The sequence below is a fragment of the Oncorhynchus masou genome, unplaced genomic scaffold (assembly GCF_036934945.1).
Source record: "Oncorhynchus masou masou isolate Uvic2021 unplaced genomic scaffold, UVic_Omas_1.1 unplaced_scaffold_6752, whole genome shotgun sequence".
NCBI lineage: Eukaryota > Metazoa > Chordata > Actinopteri > Salmoniformes > Salmonidae > Oncorhynchus > Oncorhynchus masou.
Window position 1 is genome coordinate 1 of NW_027013202.1, and position 16,860 is coordinate 16,860.

At 47.5% G+C, this 16,860-nt stretch overlaps 1 protein-coding gene across 1 annotated transcript; it reads right to left on the reverse strand.

Moving 5' to 3' along the window:
* Positions 1-33: 33 nt before the first annotated feature.
* LOC135536886 (lethal(2) giant larvae protein homolog 1-like) lies at positions 34-13,940 on the reverse strand (the record flags this gene model as incomplete). The annotated part of the gene is made up of 9 exons (XM_064963109.1): positions 13,843-13,940; positions 10,977-11,139; positions 10,621-10,756; positions 6,434-6,488; positions 979-1,132; positions 750-792; positions 531-653; positions 251-373; positions 34-95 (listed from the first exon to the last, which is right to left on the reverse strand). Coding segments are annotated over exons 1-9 (867 nt in total), but the record flags the coding sequence as incomplete, so codon positions are not given.
* Positions 13,941-16,860: the final 2,920 nt, after the last annotated feature.

Sequence of the window (16,860 nt, forward strand, 5' to 3'; positions counted from 1 at the left end):
GGAGGAGGGACAGAGGGGCCACCCGGTGGTCACGAGGTCTGTTACAACCAGCTCCTCCTCCAGTAGCACCACGAGGGCTTTAGGATCATCATAGTCTGGGAGAGGAAGTACACATTATTAACACAGGGGGGGTCAGGTAGGGAGGAGGGACAGAGGGCCACCCGGTGGTCACGAGGTCTGTTACAACCAGCTCCTCCTCCAGTAGCACCACGAGGGCTTTAGGATCATCATAGTCTGGGAGAGGAAGTACACATTATTAACACAGGGGGGGTCAGGTAGGGAGGAGGGACAGAGGGCCACCCGGTGGTCAGGAGGTCTGTTACAACCAGCTCCTCCTCCAGTAGCACCACGAGGGCTTTAGGATCATCATAGTCTGGGAGAGGAAGTACACATTATTAACACAGGGGGGGGTCAGGTTGGCGTGGAGGGACAGAGGGCCACCCGGTGGTCAGGAGGTCTGTTACAACCAGCTCCTCCTCCAGTAGCACCACGAGGGCTTTAGGATCATCATAGTCTGGGAGAGGAAGTACACATTATTAACACAGGGGGGGTCAGGTAGGGAGGAGGGACAGAGGGCCACCCGGTGGTCAGGAGGTCTGTTACAACCAGCTCCTCCTCCAGTAGCACCACGAGGGCTTTAGGATCATCATAGTCTGGGAGAGGAAGTACACATTATTAACACAGGGGGGGTCAGGTAGGGAGGAGGGACAGAGGGCCACCCGGTGGTCACGAGGTCTATTACAACCAGCTCCTCCTCCAGTAGCACCACGAGGGCTTTAGGATCATCATAGTCTGGGAGAGGAAGTACACATTATTAACACAGGGGGTTAGGTAGCCTAACGACAGAGGAGGGCCAATCCCAGAGCAGACTAGGTGAATAATTATTATTATTCAAAATCGGTAGATGTGCCCTTGAGCAAGGCACTTAATCCTAATTGTGTCTGAGTGGCTCTGGAGAAGTGCGTGTCTCTCTCTCACCGTGTTCGGGTCAGTGGTGTGGACGGTGAAGAAGTCTATAACTCTGGATGTGAAGTCTAGAGTGACGTGTTGTTTGTCCTGTTGGATGGTCACACAGTGACGGTCTCCATAACTGGCCCTGGGCATTCCTCCACTGTAGAGGACCACTGGACCCCTACATGAGAGACAGAGAGAGACAGTGAGAGACAGTGAGAGAGAGGGCAGTGAGAGACAGAGAGAGACAGTAGGGCATTCCTCCACTGTAGAGGACCACTGGACACCTACATGAGAGACAGAGACAGACAGTGAGAGACAGTAGGGCATTCCTCCACTGTAGAGGACCACTGGACACCTACATGAGAGACAGAGACAGACAGTGAGAGACAGTAGGGCATTCCTCCACTGTAGAGGACCACTGGACACCTACATGAGAGACAGAGACAGACAGTGAGAGACAGTAGGGCATTCCTCCACTGTAGAGGACCACTGGACACCTACATGAGAGACAGAGACAGACAGTGAGAGACAGTAGGGCATTCCTCCACTGTAGAGGACCACTGGACACCTACATGAGAGACAGAGACAGACAGTGAGAGACAGTGAGAGAGAGAGACAGACAGTGAGAGACAGTAGGGCATTCCTCCACTGTAGAGGACTACTGGACACCTACATGAGAGACAGAGACAGACAGTGAGAGACAGTGAGAGAGAGAGACAGACAGTGAGAGACAGTAGGGCATTCCTCCACTGTAGAGGACCACTGGACACCTACATGAGAGATAGAGACAGACGAGAGAAAGGGGCAGTGAGAGAGGGGGCAGTGAGAGACAGAGAAAGACAGTAGATACTGATAGTGTTACCAGAATGGATCAACCCTAGTTACAGTAGATACTGATAGTGTTACCAGAATGGATCAACCCTAGTTACAGTTGATACTGATAGTGTTACCAGAATGGATCCTAGTGACAGTAGATACTGATAGTGTTACCAGAATGGATCAACCCTAGTTACAGTAGATACTGATAGTGTTACCAGAATGGATCAACCCTAGTGACAGTAGATACTGATAGTGTTACCAGAATGGATCAACCCTAGTTACAGTAGATACTGATAGTTACCAGAATGGATCCTAGTGACAGTAGATACTGATAGTGTTACCAGAATGGACCCTAGTGACAGTAGATACTGATAGTGTTACCAGAATGGATCCTAATGACAGTAGATACTGATAGTGTTACCAGAATGGATCAACCCTAGTGACAGTAGATACTGATAGTGTTACCAGAATGGACCCTAGTGACAGTAGATACTGATAGTGTTACCAGAATGGACCCTAGTGATGGTAGATACTGATAGTGTTACCAGAATGAACCCTAGTGACAGTTGATACTGATAGTGTTACCAGAATGGAGCCTAGTGACAGTAGAGACTGATAGTGTTACCAGAATGGATCCTAGTGATGGTAGATAATGATAGTGTTACCAGAATGGACCCTAGTGACAGTTGATACTGATAGTGTTACCAGAATGGATCCTAGTGATGGTAGATAATGATAGTGTTACCAGAATGGACCCTAGTGACAGTTGATACTGATAGTGTTACCAGAATGGAGCCTAGTGACAGTAGAGACTGATAGTGTTACCAGAATGGATCCTAGTGATGGTAGATAATGATAGTGTTACCAGAATGGACCCCAGTGACAGTTGATACTGATAGTGTTACCAGAATGGAGCCTAGTGACAGTAGAGACTGATAGTGTTACCAGAATGGATCCTAGTGATGGTAGATAATGATAGTGTTACCAGAATGGACCCTAGTGACAGTTGATACTGATAGTGTTACCAGAATGGATCCTAGTGACAGTAGATACTGTTACCAGAATGGATCCTAGTGACAGTAGATACTGATAGTGTTACCAGAATGGACCCTAGTGACAGTAGATACTGATAGTGTTACCAGAATGGATCAACCCTAGTGACAGTGGATACTGAGTGTTACCAGAATGGATCCTAGTGATGGTAGAGACTGAGTGTTACCAGAATGGATCCTAATGACAGTAGATACTGATAGTGTTACCAGAATGGATCCTAGTGACAGTAGATACTGATAGTGTTACCAGAATGGACCCTAGTGACAGTTGATACTGATAGTGTTACCAGAATGAACCCTAGTGACAGTAGATACTGATAGTGTTACCAGAATGGAGCCAGTGACAGTAGATACTGATAGTGTTACCAGAATGGATCCTAGTGACAGTAGATACTGATAGTGATAGTGTTACCAGAATGAGCCTAGTGACAGTAGATACTGATAGTGTTACCAGAATGGATCCTAGTGACAGTAGAGACTGATAGTGTTACCAGAATGGAGCCTCAGTGACAGTAGAGACTGATAGTGTTACCAGAATGGAGCCTAGTGACAGTAGATACTGATAGTGTTACCAGAATGAATCAACCCTAGTGACAGTAGATACTGAGTGTTACCAGAATGGATCCTAGTGATGGTAGATACTGATAGTGTTACCAGAATGGACCCAGTGACAGATACTGATAGTGTTACCAGAATGAACCCTAGTGACAGTTGATACTGATAGTGTTACCAGAATAAATCCTAGTGAGAAGAGACTGATAGTGTTACCAGAATGGAGCTCTAGTGACAGTAGAACTGATAGTGTTACCAGAATGGATCCTAGTGACAGTAGATACTGATAGTGTTACCAGAATGGAGCCTAGTGACAGTAGATACTGATAGTGTTACCAGAATGGATCCTAGTGACAGTAGATACTGATAGTGTTACCAGAATGGAGCCTAGTGACAGTAGATACTGATAGTGTTACCAGAATGAACCCTAGTGACAGTAGATACTGATAGTGTTACCAGAATGGATCCTAGTGATAATAGATACTGATAGTGTTACCAGAATGGACCCTAGTGACAGTAGATACTGTTACCAGAATGGATCCTAGTGACAGTAGATACTGATAGTGTTACCAGAATGGAGCCTAGTGACAGTAGATACTGATAGTGTTACCAGAATGGATCCTAGTGACAGTAGATACTGATAGTGTTACCAGAATGGAGCCTAGTGACAGTAGATACTGATAGTGTTACCAGAATGGATCCTAGTGATGGTAGATACTGATAGTGTTACCAGAATGGATCCTAGTGACAGTAGATACTGATAGTGTTACCAGAATGGATCCTAGTGATGGTAGATACTGATAGTGTTACCAGAATGGATCCTAGTGACAGTTGATACTGATAGTGTTACCAGAATGAACCCTAGTGACAGTAGATACTGATAGTGTTACCAGAATGGACCCTAGTGATGGTAGATACTGATAGTGTTACCAGAATGGAGCCTAGTGACAGTAGATACTGATAGTGTTACCAGAATGGATCCTAGTGACAGTAGAGACTGATAGTGTTACCAGAATGAACCTAGTGACAGTAGATACTGATAGTGTTACCAGAATGGACCCTAGTGATGGTAGATACTGATAGTGTTACCAGAATGGACCCTAGTGACAGTAGAGACTGATAGTGTTACCAGAATGAACCCCAGTGACAGTAGATACTGATAGTGTTACCAGAATGGAGATACAGTAGATACTGATAGTGTTACCAGAATGGAGCCTAGTGATGGTAGATACTGATAGTGTTACCAGAATGGATCCTAGTGATGGTAGATACTGATAGTGTTACCAGAATGAGAATGGATCCTAGTGATGGTAGATACTGATAGTGTTACCAGAATGGATCCTAGTGATGGTAGATACTGATAGTGTTACCAGAATGGACCCTAGTGATGGTAGATACTGATAGTGTTACCAGAATGGACCCTAGTGACAGTAGAGACTGATAGTGTTACCAGAATGAACCCTAGTGACAGTAGATACTGATAGTGTTACCAGAATGGAGCCTAGTGACAGTAGATACTGATAGTGTTACCAGAATGGAGCCTAGTGATGGTAGATACTGATAGTGTTACCAGAATGGATCCTAGTGATGGTAGATACTGATAGTGTTACCAGAATGGATCCTAGTGACAGTTGATACTGATAGTGTTACCAGAATGAACCCTAGTGACAGTAGATACTGATAGTGTTACCAGAATGGACCCTAGTGATGGTAGATACTGATAGTGTTACCAGAATGGAGCCTAGTGACAGTAGATACTGATAGTGTTACCAGAATGGATCCTAGTGACAGTAGAGACTGATAGTGTTACCAGAATGAACCCTAGTGACAGTAGATACTGATAGTGTTACCAGAATGGACCCTAGTGATGGTAGATACTGATAGTGTTACCAGAATGGACCCTAGTGACAGTAGAGACTGATAGTGTTACCAGAATGAACCCTAGTGACAGTAGATACTGATAGTGTTACCAGAATGGAGCCTAGTGACAGTAGATACTGATAGTGTTACCAGAATGGAGCCTAGTGATGGTAGATACTGATAGTGTTACCAGAATGGATCCTAGTGATGGTAGATACTGATAGTGTTACCAGAATGGATCCTAGTGATGGTAGATACTGATAGTGTTACCAGAATGGACCCTAGTGATGGTAGATACTGATAGTGTTACCAGAATGGACCCTAGTGACAGTAGAGACTGATAGTGTTACCAGAATGAACCCTAGTGACAGTAGATACTGATAGTGTTACCAGAATGGAGCCTAGTGACAGTAGATACTGATAATGTTACCAGAATGGAGCCTAGTGATGGTAGATACTGATAGTGTTACCAGATTGGATCCTAGTGATGGTAGATACTGATAGTGTTACCAGAATGGATCCTAGTGATGGTAGATACTGATAGTGTTACCAGAATGGATCCTAGTGATGGTAGATACTGATAGTGTTACCAGAATGGATCCTAGTGATGGTAGATACTGATAGTGTTACCAGAATGGATCCTAGTGACAGTAGATACTGATAGTGTTACCAGAATGGATCGTTGGGCCAGTAGAGACTGATAGTGTTACCAGAATGGACCCTAGTGACAGTAGATACTGATAGTGTTACCAGAATGGATCCTAGTGATGGTAGATACTGATAGTGTTACCAGAATGGATCCTAGTGATGGTAGATACTGATAGTGTTACCAGAATGGATCCTAGTGATGGTAGATACTGATAGTGTTACCAGAATGGATCCTAGTGATGGTAGATACTGATAGTGTTACCAGAATGGATCCTAGTGATGGTAGATACTGATAGTGTTACCAGAATGGATCCTAGTGACAGTAGATACTGATAGTGTTACCAGAATGGATCGTTGGGCCAGTAGAGACTGATAGTGTTACCAGAATGGACCCTAGTGACAGTAGATACTGATAGTGTTACCAGAATGGACCCTAGTGACAGTAGATACTGATAGTGTTACCAGAATGGATCCTAGTGATGGTAGATACTGATAGTGTTACCAGAATGGATCCTAGTGATAGATAGATGGTGGTCCTGACTCCTCACCCTGACTGAATCGTCCTCCATAAGATCTTGTTGATGGCTTTACAAGGGAACGGACCTAAGACACAACGAGACAGATGACAAGTAGTTAAAAACCTGTTGAATCTAGGGGGCACTATTTTCATTTTTGAAAAAAATAACATTCCCAAAGTAAACGGGCTATTTTGTCAGGACAAGATCCTAGAATATGCATATAATTGACATCTTGAGATAGAAAACACTCTAAAGTTTCCAAAACTGTAAAAATATTGTCTGTGAGTATAACAGAACTGATATTGCAGGCAAAAGCCTGAGAAAAAAATCCAATCAGTAAGGGACTCTTATTTAGAAAGCTCTGCGTTCCTATGCATCCCTATTGAGCAGTGAATGGGATATCAACCAGATTCCTTCCTTCTAGTGTCACAATACATAGTTTCAGGCTTTTGTTTTGAAAAATGAGCCTGAACGTCAACATTGCGTCAGTGATCAGCTGAGTCTCTCAGAATGTTTTGTGCGTAAAGGACAAATGCGACCATTGTTTCTCTTCCTACTAAGAAGCCATCTGTCCCAGTTGATATATTATCGAATAGATATTTGAAAAACACCTTGAGACTTGATTATAAACAACGTTTGCCATGTTTCTGTCGATATTATGGAGCTAATTTGGAATATTCATTGGCGTTGTCGTGACCGCAATTTCCGGTCGAATTCTCAGCCAAACGTGAAGAACTAACAGAGTTATTTCGGCTACAAAAATAATATTTTGCTATCTAACTGGGAGTCTTGTGAGGGAAAACATCCAAAGCTCATTAAAGGTAAACGATTTCATTTGATTGCTTTTCTGATTTTTCGTGACCAGGTTGCCTGCTGCTCGCTTGGCATAATGCTATGCTAGGCTATCGATAAACTTACACAAATGCTTGTCTTGCTTTGGCTGTAAAGAATATTTTCAAAATCTGAGATGACAGGGTGATTAACAACAGGCTAAGCTTTGTTTCAATATATTTCACTAGTGATTTCATGAATATGAATATTTTCTAGTAATATTTATGTGCGTTGCGTTATGCTAATTAGTATAAGGTTGATGACAACGCTTCCATATGGTGTGACCAGTCTTTAGAAATAGTTTCAGGCTTTTATTCTGAAAATGAGCGAGAAAGATCAGATCGCGTCAGTGGATGACTGGGTGCCAGCAGCGTTTTGCATGCGGCAACAGAGTGGAGCAGACATTTTCTCTCTCTCCTATTGAAGAAGCTACTGTCCGGTTGAAATATTATCGATTATATATTGTAAAAACAACCTGAGGATTGATTATTTTAAAAAAGTTTGACATGTTTCTACGAACTTTACGGATACTATTTGGAATTTTCGTCTGCGATGTCGTGAACGCTCGAGCCTGTGGATTTCTGAACATAACGCGCCAAACAAACAAAGGTATTTTGGATATAAAAATAATCTTTATGGAACAAAAGTAACATTTATTGTGTAACTGGGAGTCTTGTGAGTGCAAACATCCGAAGATCATCAAAGGTAAGCGATTCATTTTATTGCTTTTCTGACTTTCGTGACTTTGCTGCAAGCTCTTAGTAATGTTTTGTCTGCTGAGAGAGATGTCCTTACATAAACACTTGTTATGCTTTCCCCGAAAATCTTTTTTGAAATCTGACACGCCAGGTGGATTAACAACAAGCAAAGCTGTGCTTTGCTATATTGCACTTGTGATTTCATGGAAATGTAATATTTTTAGTAATTTAATTTGAATTTGGCGCTCTGCAATTCAGTGGATGTTGACGAAAATTATCCCGCTAACGGGATGGGTGCATCAATAAGTTGATGAGGTCCCAAGGGAACGGACCTGAGACACAACGAGATGACAAGGAGTTAATGAGGTCCCAAGGGAACGGACCTGAGACACAACGAGATGACAAGGAGTTAATGAGGTCCCAAGGGAACGGACCTGAGACACAACAAGATGACAAGGAGTTAATGAGGTCCCAAGGGAACGGACCTGAGACACAACGAGATGACAAGGAGTTAATGAGGTCCCAAGGGAACGGACCTGAGACACAACGAGATGACAAGGAGTTAATGAGGTCCCAAGGGAACGGACCTGAGACACAACGAGATGACAAGGAGTTAATGAGGTCCCAAGGGAACGGACCTGAGACACAACGAGATGACAAGGAGTTAATGAAGTCCCAAGGGAACGGACCTGAGACACAACGAGATGACAAGGGGTTAATGAGGTCCCAAGGGAACGGACCTGAGACACAACGAGACAGACGACAAGGAGTTGATGAGGTCCCAAGGGAACGGACCTGAGACACAACGAGATGACAAGGAGTTAATGAGGTCCCAAGGGAACGGACCTGAGACACAACGAGATGACAAGGGGTTAATGAGGTCCCAAGGGAACAGACCTGAGACACAACAAGACAGACGACAAGGAGTTGATGAGGTCCCAAGGGAACGGACCTGAGACACAACGAGACGACAAGGAGTTAATGAGGTCCCAAGGGAACGGACCTGAGACACAACGAGATGACAAGGAGTTAATGAGGTCCCAAGGGAACGGACCTGAGACACAACGAGATGACAAGGAGTTAATGAGGTCCCAAGGGAACGGACCTGAGACACAACAAGACAGACGACAAGGAGTTAATGAGGTCCCAAGGGAATGGACCTGAGACACAACGAGATGACAAGGAGTTGATGAGGTCCCAAGGGAACGGACCTGAGACACAACGAGATGACAAGGGGTTAATGAGGTTCCAAGGGAACGGACCTGAGACACAACAAGACAGACGACAAGGAGTTGATGAGGTCCCAAGGGAACGGACCTGAGACACAACGAGATGACAAGGAGTTAATGAGGTCCCAAGGGAACGGACCTGAGACACAACGAGATGACAAGGAGTTAATGAGGTCCCAAGGGAACGGACCTGAGACACAACGAGATGACAAGGTGTTAATGAGGTCCAAAGGGAACGGACCTGAGACACAACAAGACAGACGACAAGGAGTTAATGAGGTCCCAAGGGAACGGACCTGAGACACAACGAGAAAGACGACAAGGAGTTAATGAGGTCCCAAGGGAACGGACTTGAGACACAACGAGACGACAAGGAGTTAATGAGGTCCCAAGGGAACGGACCTGAGACACAACGAGACGACAAGGAGTTAATGAGGTCCCAAGGAACGGACCTGAGACACAACGAGATGACAAGGAGTTAATGAGGTCTAAAGGGAACGGACCTGAGACACAACGAGATGACAAGGAGTTAATGAGGTCTAAAGGGAACGGACCTGAGACACAACAAGACGACAAGGAGTTAATGAGGTCCCAAGGGAACGGACCTGAGACACAACGAGATGACAAGGAGTTAATGAGGTCCCAAGGGAACGGACCTGAGACACAACAAGACAGACGACAAGGAGTTAATGAGGTCCCAAGGGAACGGACCTGAGACACAACGAGATGACAAGGAGTTAATGAGGTCCCAAGGACAGGGACAACAAAGGACAACAAAGGTTAGGGTGTAAGGGTGTGTGTGTGTGTGTGTGTGTGTGTGTATAGGAGTTAGGGAGTGTGTGTGTGTGTGTGTGTGTGTGTGTGTGTGTGTAGGGGTTAGGGAGTGTGTGTGTGTGTGTGTGTGTAGGGGTGGGAGTGTGTGTGTGTGTGTGTGTGTGTGTGTGTGTAGGGGTTAGGGAGTGTGTGTGTGTGTGTGTATGGGTTAGGGGGTGTGTGTGTGTGTGTGTAGGGGTTAGGTGTGTGTGTAGGGGTTTAGGGGTGTGTGTGTGTGTGTGTGTAGGGGTTTAGGGTGTGTGTGTGTGTGTGTAGGGGTTAGGGAGTGTGTGTGTGTGTGTGTAGGGGTTAGGGAGTGTGTGTGTGTGTTGGGGTTAGGGAGTGTGTGTGTGTGTGTGTAGGGGTTAGGGAGTGTGTGTGTGTGTGTGTGTGTGTGTAGGGGTTAGGGAGTGTGTGTGTGTGTGTGTGTGTAGGGGTTAGGGAGTGTGTGTGTGTGTGTGTAGGGGTTAGGGAGTGTGTGTGTGTGTGTGTAGGGGTTAGGGAGTGTGTGTGTGTGTGTGTGTGTGTGTGTCGGGGTTAGGGAGTGTGTGTGTGTGTGTGTGTGTGTAGGGGTTAGGGAGTGTGTGTAGGGCTTAGGGTGTGTGTGTGTAGGGGTTAAGGGGGGTTGTGTATGTCTGTCTCTCACCATAGGGGATGGACGAGGACACAGGCTGGTGTGTGTACGTGTTACCACTGGCAACAGCCCACACGCTGTACCCCCCGTCGCTATGGGAACTGACGAAGGAGCTACCGGAACGTTCCCACACCAGGGACTCCAGCTGCTGCAGAGACACACACACACACACACACACACACACACACACTGTATTTAGCTGTATTATTGGCCCCTAGTAGCACAATATGAACAAATGAACTTCCTTGAACAATGGAAGGAGAGTAGAGAGGTGCAATACAACGACAGGCTAGACAGAAAGACTTCTAACAAAGAGCCATGAAAGACAGACAGAGCTGTAGTTATATTTTTGTCCAGTTTATATTTACCTGTTTTCCCAGAAACATGTGTTCTGCGTTGCGGGTGCTGAGATCCCATAGGACGACCAGGCCTCTGCTGTAGCCAATCAGAATCTTCCCTGGCTGCTTGGGGTGTTCCTGTAACGACTCCACCGGTCCCAGAGACTTCCCACACCTGTAGTCCTCAGGTAGGCTGAAAAACACCGTTACCCATCAGCCACCTGTAGTCCTCAGGTAGGCTGAAAAACACCGTTACCCATCAGCCACCTGTAGTCCTCAGGTAGGCTGAAAAACACCGTTACCCATCAGCCACCTGTAGTCCTCAGGTAGGCTGAAAAACACCGTTACCCATCAGCCACCTGTAGTCCTCAGGTAGGCTGAAAAACACCGTTACCCATCAGCCACCTGTAGTCCTCAGGTACGCTGAAAAACACCGTTACCCATCAGCCACCTGTAGTCCTCAGGTAGGCTGAAAAACACCGTTACCCATCAGCCACCTGTAGTCCTCAGGTAGGCTGAAAAACACCGTTACCCATCAGCCACCTGTAGTCCTCAGGTAGGCTGAAAACACCGTTACCCATCAGCCACCTGTAGTCCTCAGGTACGCTGAAAAACACCGTTACCCATCAGCCACCTGTAGTCCTCAGGTACGCTGAAAAACACCGTTACCCATCAGCCACCTGTAGTCCTCAGGTACGCTGAAAAACACCGTTACCCATCAGCCACCTGTAGTCCTCAGGTACGCTGAAAAACACCGTTACCCATCAGCCACCTGTGGTACGCTGAAAAACACCGTTACCCATCAGCCACCTGTATCCCTCAGGTACGCTGAAAAACGCCACCAGCCAGACAATCAGCATACATCAGCCAATGAAAAGTGACAGCAGTTTGGGCAGAACCGAGCCCAGAGAAGAAAGCAGAGGAGAGAAGTGTAGTGATTGTGTCCCCCTCCACACAGTGACTGAGGAGAGAAGTGTAGGGATTGTGTCCCCCTCCACACAGTGACTGAGGAGAGAAGTGTAGTGATTGTGTCCCCTTCCACACAGTGACTGAGGAGAGAAGTGTAGGGATTGTGTCCCCTTCCACACAGTGACTGAGGAGAGAAGTGTAGTGATTGTGTCCCCTTCCACACAGTGACTGAGGAGAGAAGTGTAGTGATTGTGTCCCCTTCCACACAGTGACTGAGGAGAGAAGTGTAGTGATTGTGTCCCCTTCCACACAGTGACTGAGGAGAGAAGTGTAGTGATTGTGTCCCCTTCCACACAGTGACTGAGGAGAGAAGTGTAGTGATTGTGTCCCCTTCCACACAGTGACTGAGGAGAGAAGTGTAGGGATTGTGTCCCCTTCCACACAGTGACTGAGGAGAGAAGTGTAGTGATTCAGATGACGCAGAACCAAGACTGATAGGATCTCACCCCCCCAGAGTGGAATTGTGTCCCCCTCCACACAGTGACTGAGGGGAGGGCAGTCCAGCAGAAAGGATGGTCGCCAGAACCACCGAACCACAAACATTACCCACAAAGCATTTCATTGTGTCTCTCCATCTCCCCGTCTCTCACCCTCTCAACCCCAACACCCTGTCCCATCCCTCACCCTCTGAACCTCCAGCCCCTCCTCTCCCTCATCCCTCACCCTCTGAACCTCCAGCCCCCTCTCTCTCCCTCATCCCTCACCCTCTGAACCTCCAGCCCCCCTCTCCCTCACCTCACCCCTCACCCTCTGAACCTCCAGCCCCCCTCTCTCCCTCACCTCACCCCTCACCCTCTGAACCTCCAGCCCCCTCTCTCTCCCTCATCCCTCACCCTCTGAACCTCCAGCCCCTTCTCTCTCCCTCACCCTCACCCTCTGAACCTCCAGCCCCCCTCTCTCCCTCATCCCTCACCCTCTGAACCTCCAGCCCCCTCTCTCTCCCTCATCCCTCACCCTCTGAACCTCAGCCCCCTCTCTCTCCCTCATCCCTCACCCTCTGAACCTCCAGCCCCCTCTCTCTCCCTCACCTCACCCTCACCCTCTGAACCTCCAGCCCCCTCTCTCTCCCTTACCTCACCCCTCACCCTCTGAACCTCCAGCCCCCCTCTCTCTCCCTCATCCCTCACCCTCTGAACCGCCAGCCCCCCTCTCTCTCCCTCATCCTCACCCTCTGAACTTCCAGCCCCCTCTCTCTCCCTCACCTCATCCCTCACCCTCAACCTCCAGCCCCCTCTCTCTCCCTCATCCCTCACCCTCTGAACCTCCAGCCCCCTCTCTCTCCCTCATCCCTCACCCTCTGAACCTCCAGCCCCCTCTCTCTCCCTCATCCCTCACCCTCTGAACCTCCAGCCCCCTCTCTGTGATGTGATGTTGAGCCCTCGTTAGCACCGAGTCAAGGCTCTTCCCCCTAACAACCATGACAACAGAAAGCCCTTCTTTCCCTAACGACCATGACAACAGGAGGCCCTTCCCCTAACGACCATGACAACAGGAGGCCCTTCCCCTAACAACCATGACAACAGAAAGCCCTTCTTTCCCTAACGACCATGACAACAGGAGGCCCTTCCCTAACACGACCATGACAACAGGAGGCCCTTCCCCTAACGACCATGACAACAGGAGGCCCTTCCCCCTAACAACCATGACAACAGAAAGCCCTTCTTTCCCTAACGACCATGACAACAGGAGGCCCTTCCCCCTAACGACCATGAGAACAGGAGGCCCTTCCCCCTAACGACCATGAGAACAGGAGGCCCTTCCCCTAACGACCATGAGAACAGGAGCAGTGGGAAATGTACACACAACATAGATACACACCTGTGACAGCTCTCCTCTCAGCTGACCAGGATGGAACCTGGAGAACCCAACCCATTCTAGAACAGACCCACACTGCCTCCTCCCACTGGCTGAAGCACCTGTCACTCACCTCTGCATCACCTGGTCCAGCAGGAGTGATTGGTTATCCCTCAACGAGAGGCGTGGCAGATCCAGGAAGTGTATGCCCCTCCCTCGGTGCCGACACACAGCAGGTCACATGACCTCAACAGCAGCAGAACTGTCACACGGCTCGCACTGGAGACAACATCACACACATTATAACACACACATACATGTATGTCTCTGTGTATGTATGCGTTCCAAGTGTCTCACTGTGTGTGTGTGTGTGTGTGTGTGTGTGTGTGTGTGTGTGTGTGTGTGTGCATGTGTGCATGTGTACGTGTGTGTGGTGTGTGTGTGTGTGCATGTGTGCGTGTGTGTGTGTACCTGCAGCTCTCTAGTCCAGGTCGTCCCAAGAGACTGTAGTTGCGTTTTTCTTCCAGGTAGACTACGCCCTCTCTCTTAGCCCCTCCCCTGTCCCGGAAGCTCCGCCCAGCTCCCACAGGTGCAGCGTGTTGTCATCAAGCAGCGACAACAGACGGCCCTATCAGAGCACAATACCAGGATGACATCACAGACCAGGAAGGAGGGACTGAAGGGTGAATTTGTAAATAAAAATAAACCTAGCACCTAAAACCAGGGATGGACAACTTTGATGAGGGGGGGGGCTACAAAATATCTGACCTCATCATGAGGGGCTGCAGTGGCTTGTGGGTATGCAGTCAACTGATTTGTGCAGTTAAACTATTTAAATCCCAACAGTGCAACAGTCAAATCCAGGATCACACGCCATCACACGTTTTTGTCAAATCAACAATCCCCTGCAAATTATGCGAGGGCATATTTAACCAATCACCACACTATTTCTGCAATAAAAACAGTCACATCGTTGCATTATTGCCTAAAAACTGACCCCATCGGCGTCGTATAAAAAGAGGGCTTCCAATTTCAACCAATCCAGGACATTTAGGATACGCAGCGGCCACTAGATACGCACGCGGCCACTCTAGACACGTACGATGCCTTGGCAGGAACTAATGGGGATCCATAATAAACCCCAGGAAGAGAAGCTGAGCTAATGGGGGTCCATAATAAACCCCAGGAAGAGTAGCTGCTGCCTTGACAGGAACTAATGGGGATCCCTAATAAACCCCTTGGAATAGTAGCTGCTGGCCTTGGCAGGAACTAATGGGAATCCACAATAAACCCCAGGAAGAGTAGCTGCTGCCTTGGCAGGAACTAATGGGGATCCATAATAAACCCCAGGAAGAGTAGCTGCTGACTTGGCAGGAACTAATGGGGATCCATAATAAACCCCAGGAAGAGTAGCTGCTGCCTTGGCAGGAACTAATGGGGATCCCTAATAAACCCTAGGAAGAGTAGCTGCTGCCTTGGCAGGAACTAATGGGGATCCATAATAAACCCCAGGAAGAGTAGCTGCTGCCTTGGCAGGAACTAATGGGGATCCATAATAAACCCCAGGAAGAGTAGCTGCTGCCTTGGCAGGAACTAATGGGGATCCATAATAAACCCCAGGAAGAGCAGCTGCTGCCTTGGCAGGAACTAATGGGGATCCATAATAAACCCCAGGAAGAGTAGCTGCTGCCTTGGCAGGAACTAATGGGGGTCCCTTTTAAATTCAAATCTACCACATAATATGGTTCAATCAAGCCACGCCAACAAACTTTTCCCCTCAGCGCATTTTCATGACAAATTGGACAAAAATCATTGCATATTGTCATGAAATATTAAGATAGATAAAATCATTGCATATTGTCATGATTGTTGGAGCACAATAAAGCATTTTAGACTGCAGAAATAACTAAAACCAATGTGGAGGGACTGAAGGCATTATACCAGTAGCCTCTTTTTCCTTACCTTTATTTAACTAGGCAAGTCAGTTAAGAACACATTCTTATTTTCAATGACGGCCTGGGAACAGTGGGTTAACTGCCTGTTCAGGGGCAGAAAGACAGATTTGTACCTTGTCAGCTCAGGGGTTTGAACTTGCAACCTTCCGGTTACTAGTCCAACGCTCTAACCACAAGGCTACCCCTGCCACACCACTCGAGGGCAAAACATTTGACTGGCCCCCATCCTGGAGGCAGAGAGGAGCATTTTGTTTCAAAGTAAATTGATCCGTAGACCTACTGAAAGAGGCTGTCCTTCTGGAAGGTTCTCCCATCTCCACAGAGGAACTCAGGGCAGCGTGCCGGCCGCTCGTGGCCCATTCCTGACCTAAATACTGGCTGAAATCCTGGAGAAATCCCAGATCTCTCAAAACAAAACCGAGGACCTCCTCGTCTAACCATATCTGTAGAAGAAGTGACCTAACAGTCTTACCTGTCCTTGGAGGAAGTGACCTAACAGTCTTACCTGTCCTTGGAGGAAGTGACCTAACAGTCTTACCTGTCCTTGGAGGAAGTGACCTAACAGTCTTACCCGTCCTTGGAGGAAGTGACCTAACAGTCTTACCCGTCCTTGGAGGAAGTGACCTGACAGTCTTACCTGTCCTTGGAGGAAGTGACCTAACAGTCTTACCCGTCCTTGGAGGAAGTGACCTAACAGTCTTACCTGTCCTTGGAGGAGGTGACCTAACAGTCTTACCTGTCCTTGGAGGAAGTGACCTAACAGTCTTACCTGTCCTTGGAGGAAGTGACCTAACAGTCTTACCCGTCCTTGGAGGAAGTGACCTAACAGTCTTACCCGTCCTTGGAGGAAGTGACCTAACAGTCTTACCTGTCCTACAAGAAGTGACCTAACAGTCTTACCCGTCCTTGGAGGAAGTGACCTAACAGTCTTACCCGTCCTTGGAGGAAGTGACCTAACAGTCTTACCCGTCCTTGGAGGAAGTGACCTAACAGTCTTACCTGTCCTACGGGAAGTGACCTAACAGTCTTACCCGTCCTTGGAGGAAGTGACCTGACAGTCTTACCTGTCCTTGGAGGAAGTGACCTAACAGTCTTACCCGTCCTTGGAGGAAGTGACCTAACAGTCTTACCTGTCCTTGGAGGAGGTGACCTAACAGTCTTACCTGTCCTTGGAGGAAGTGACCTAACAGTCTTAC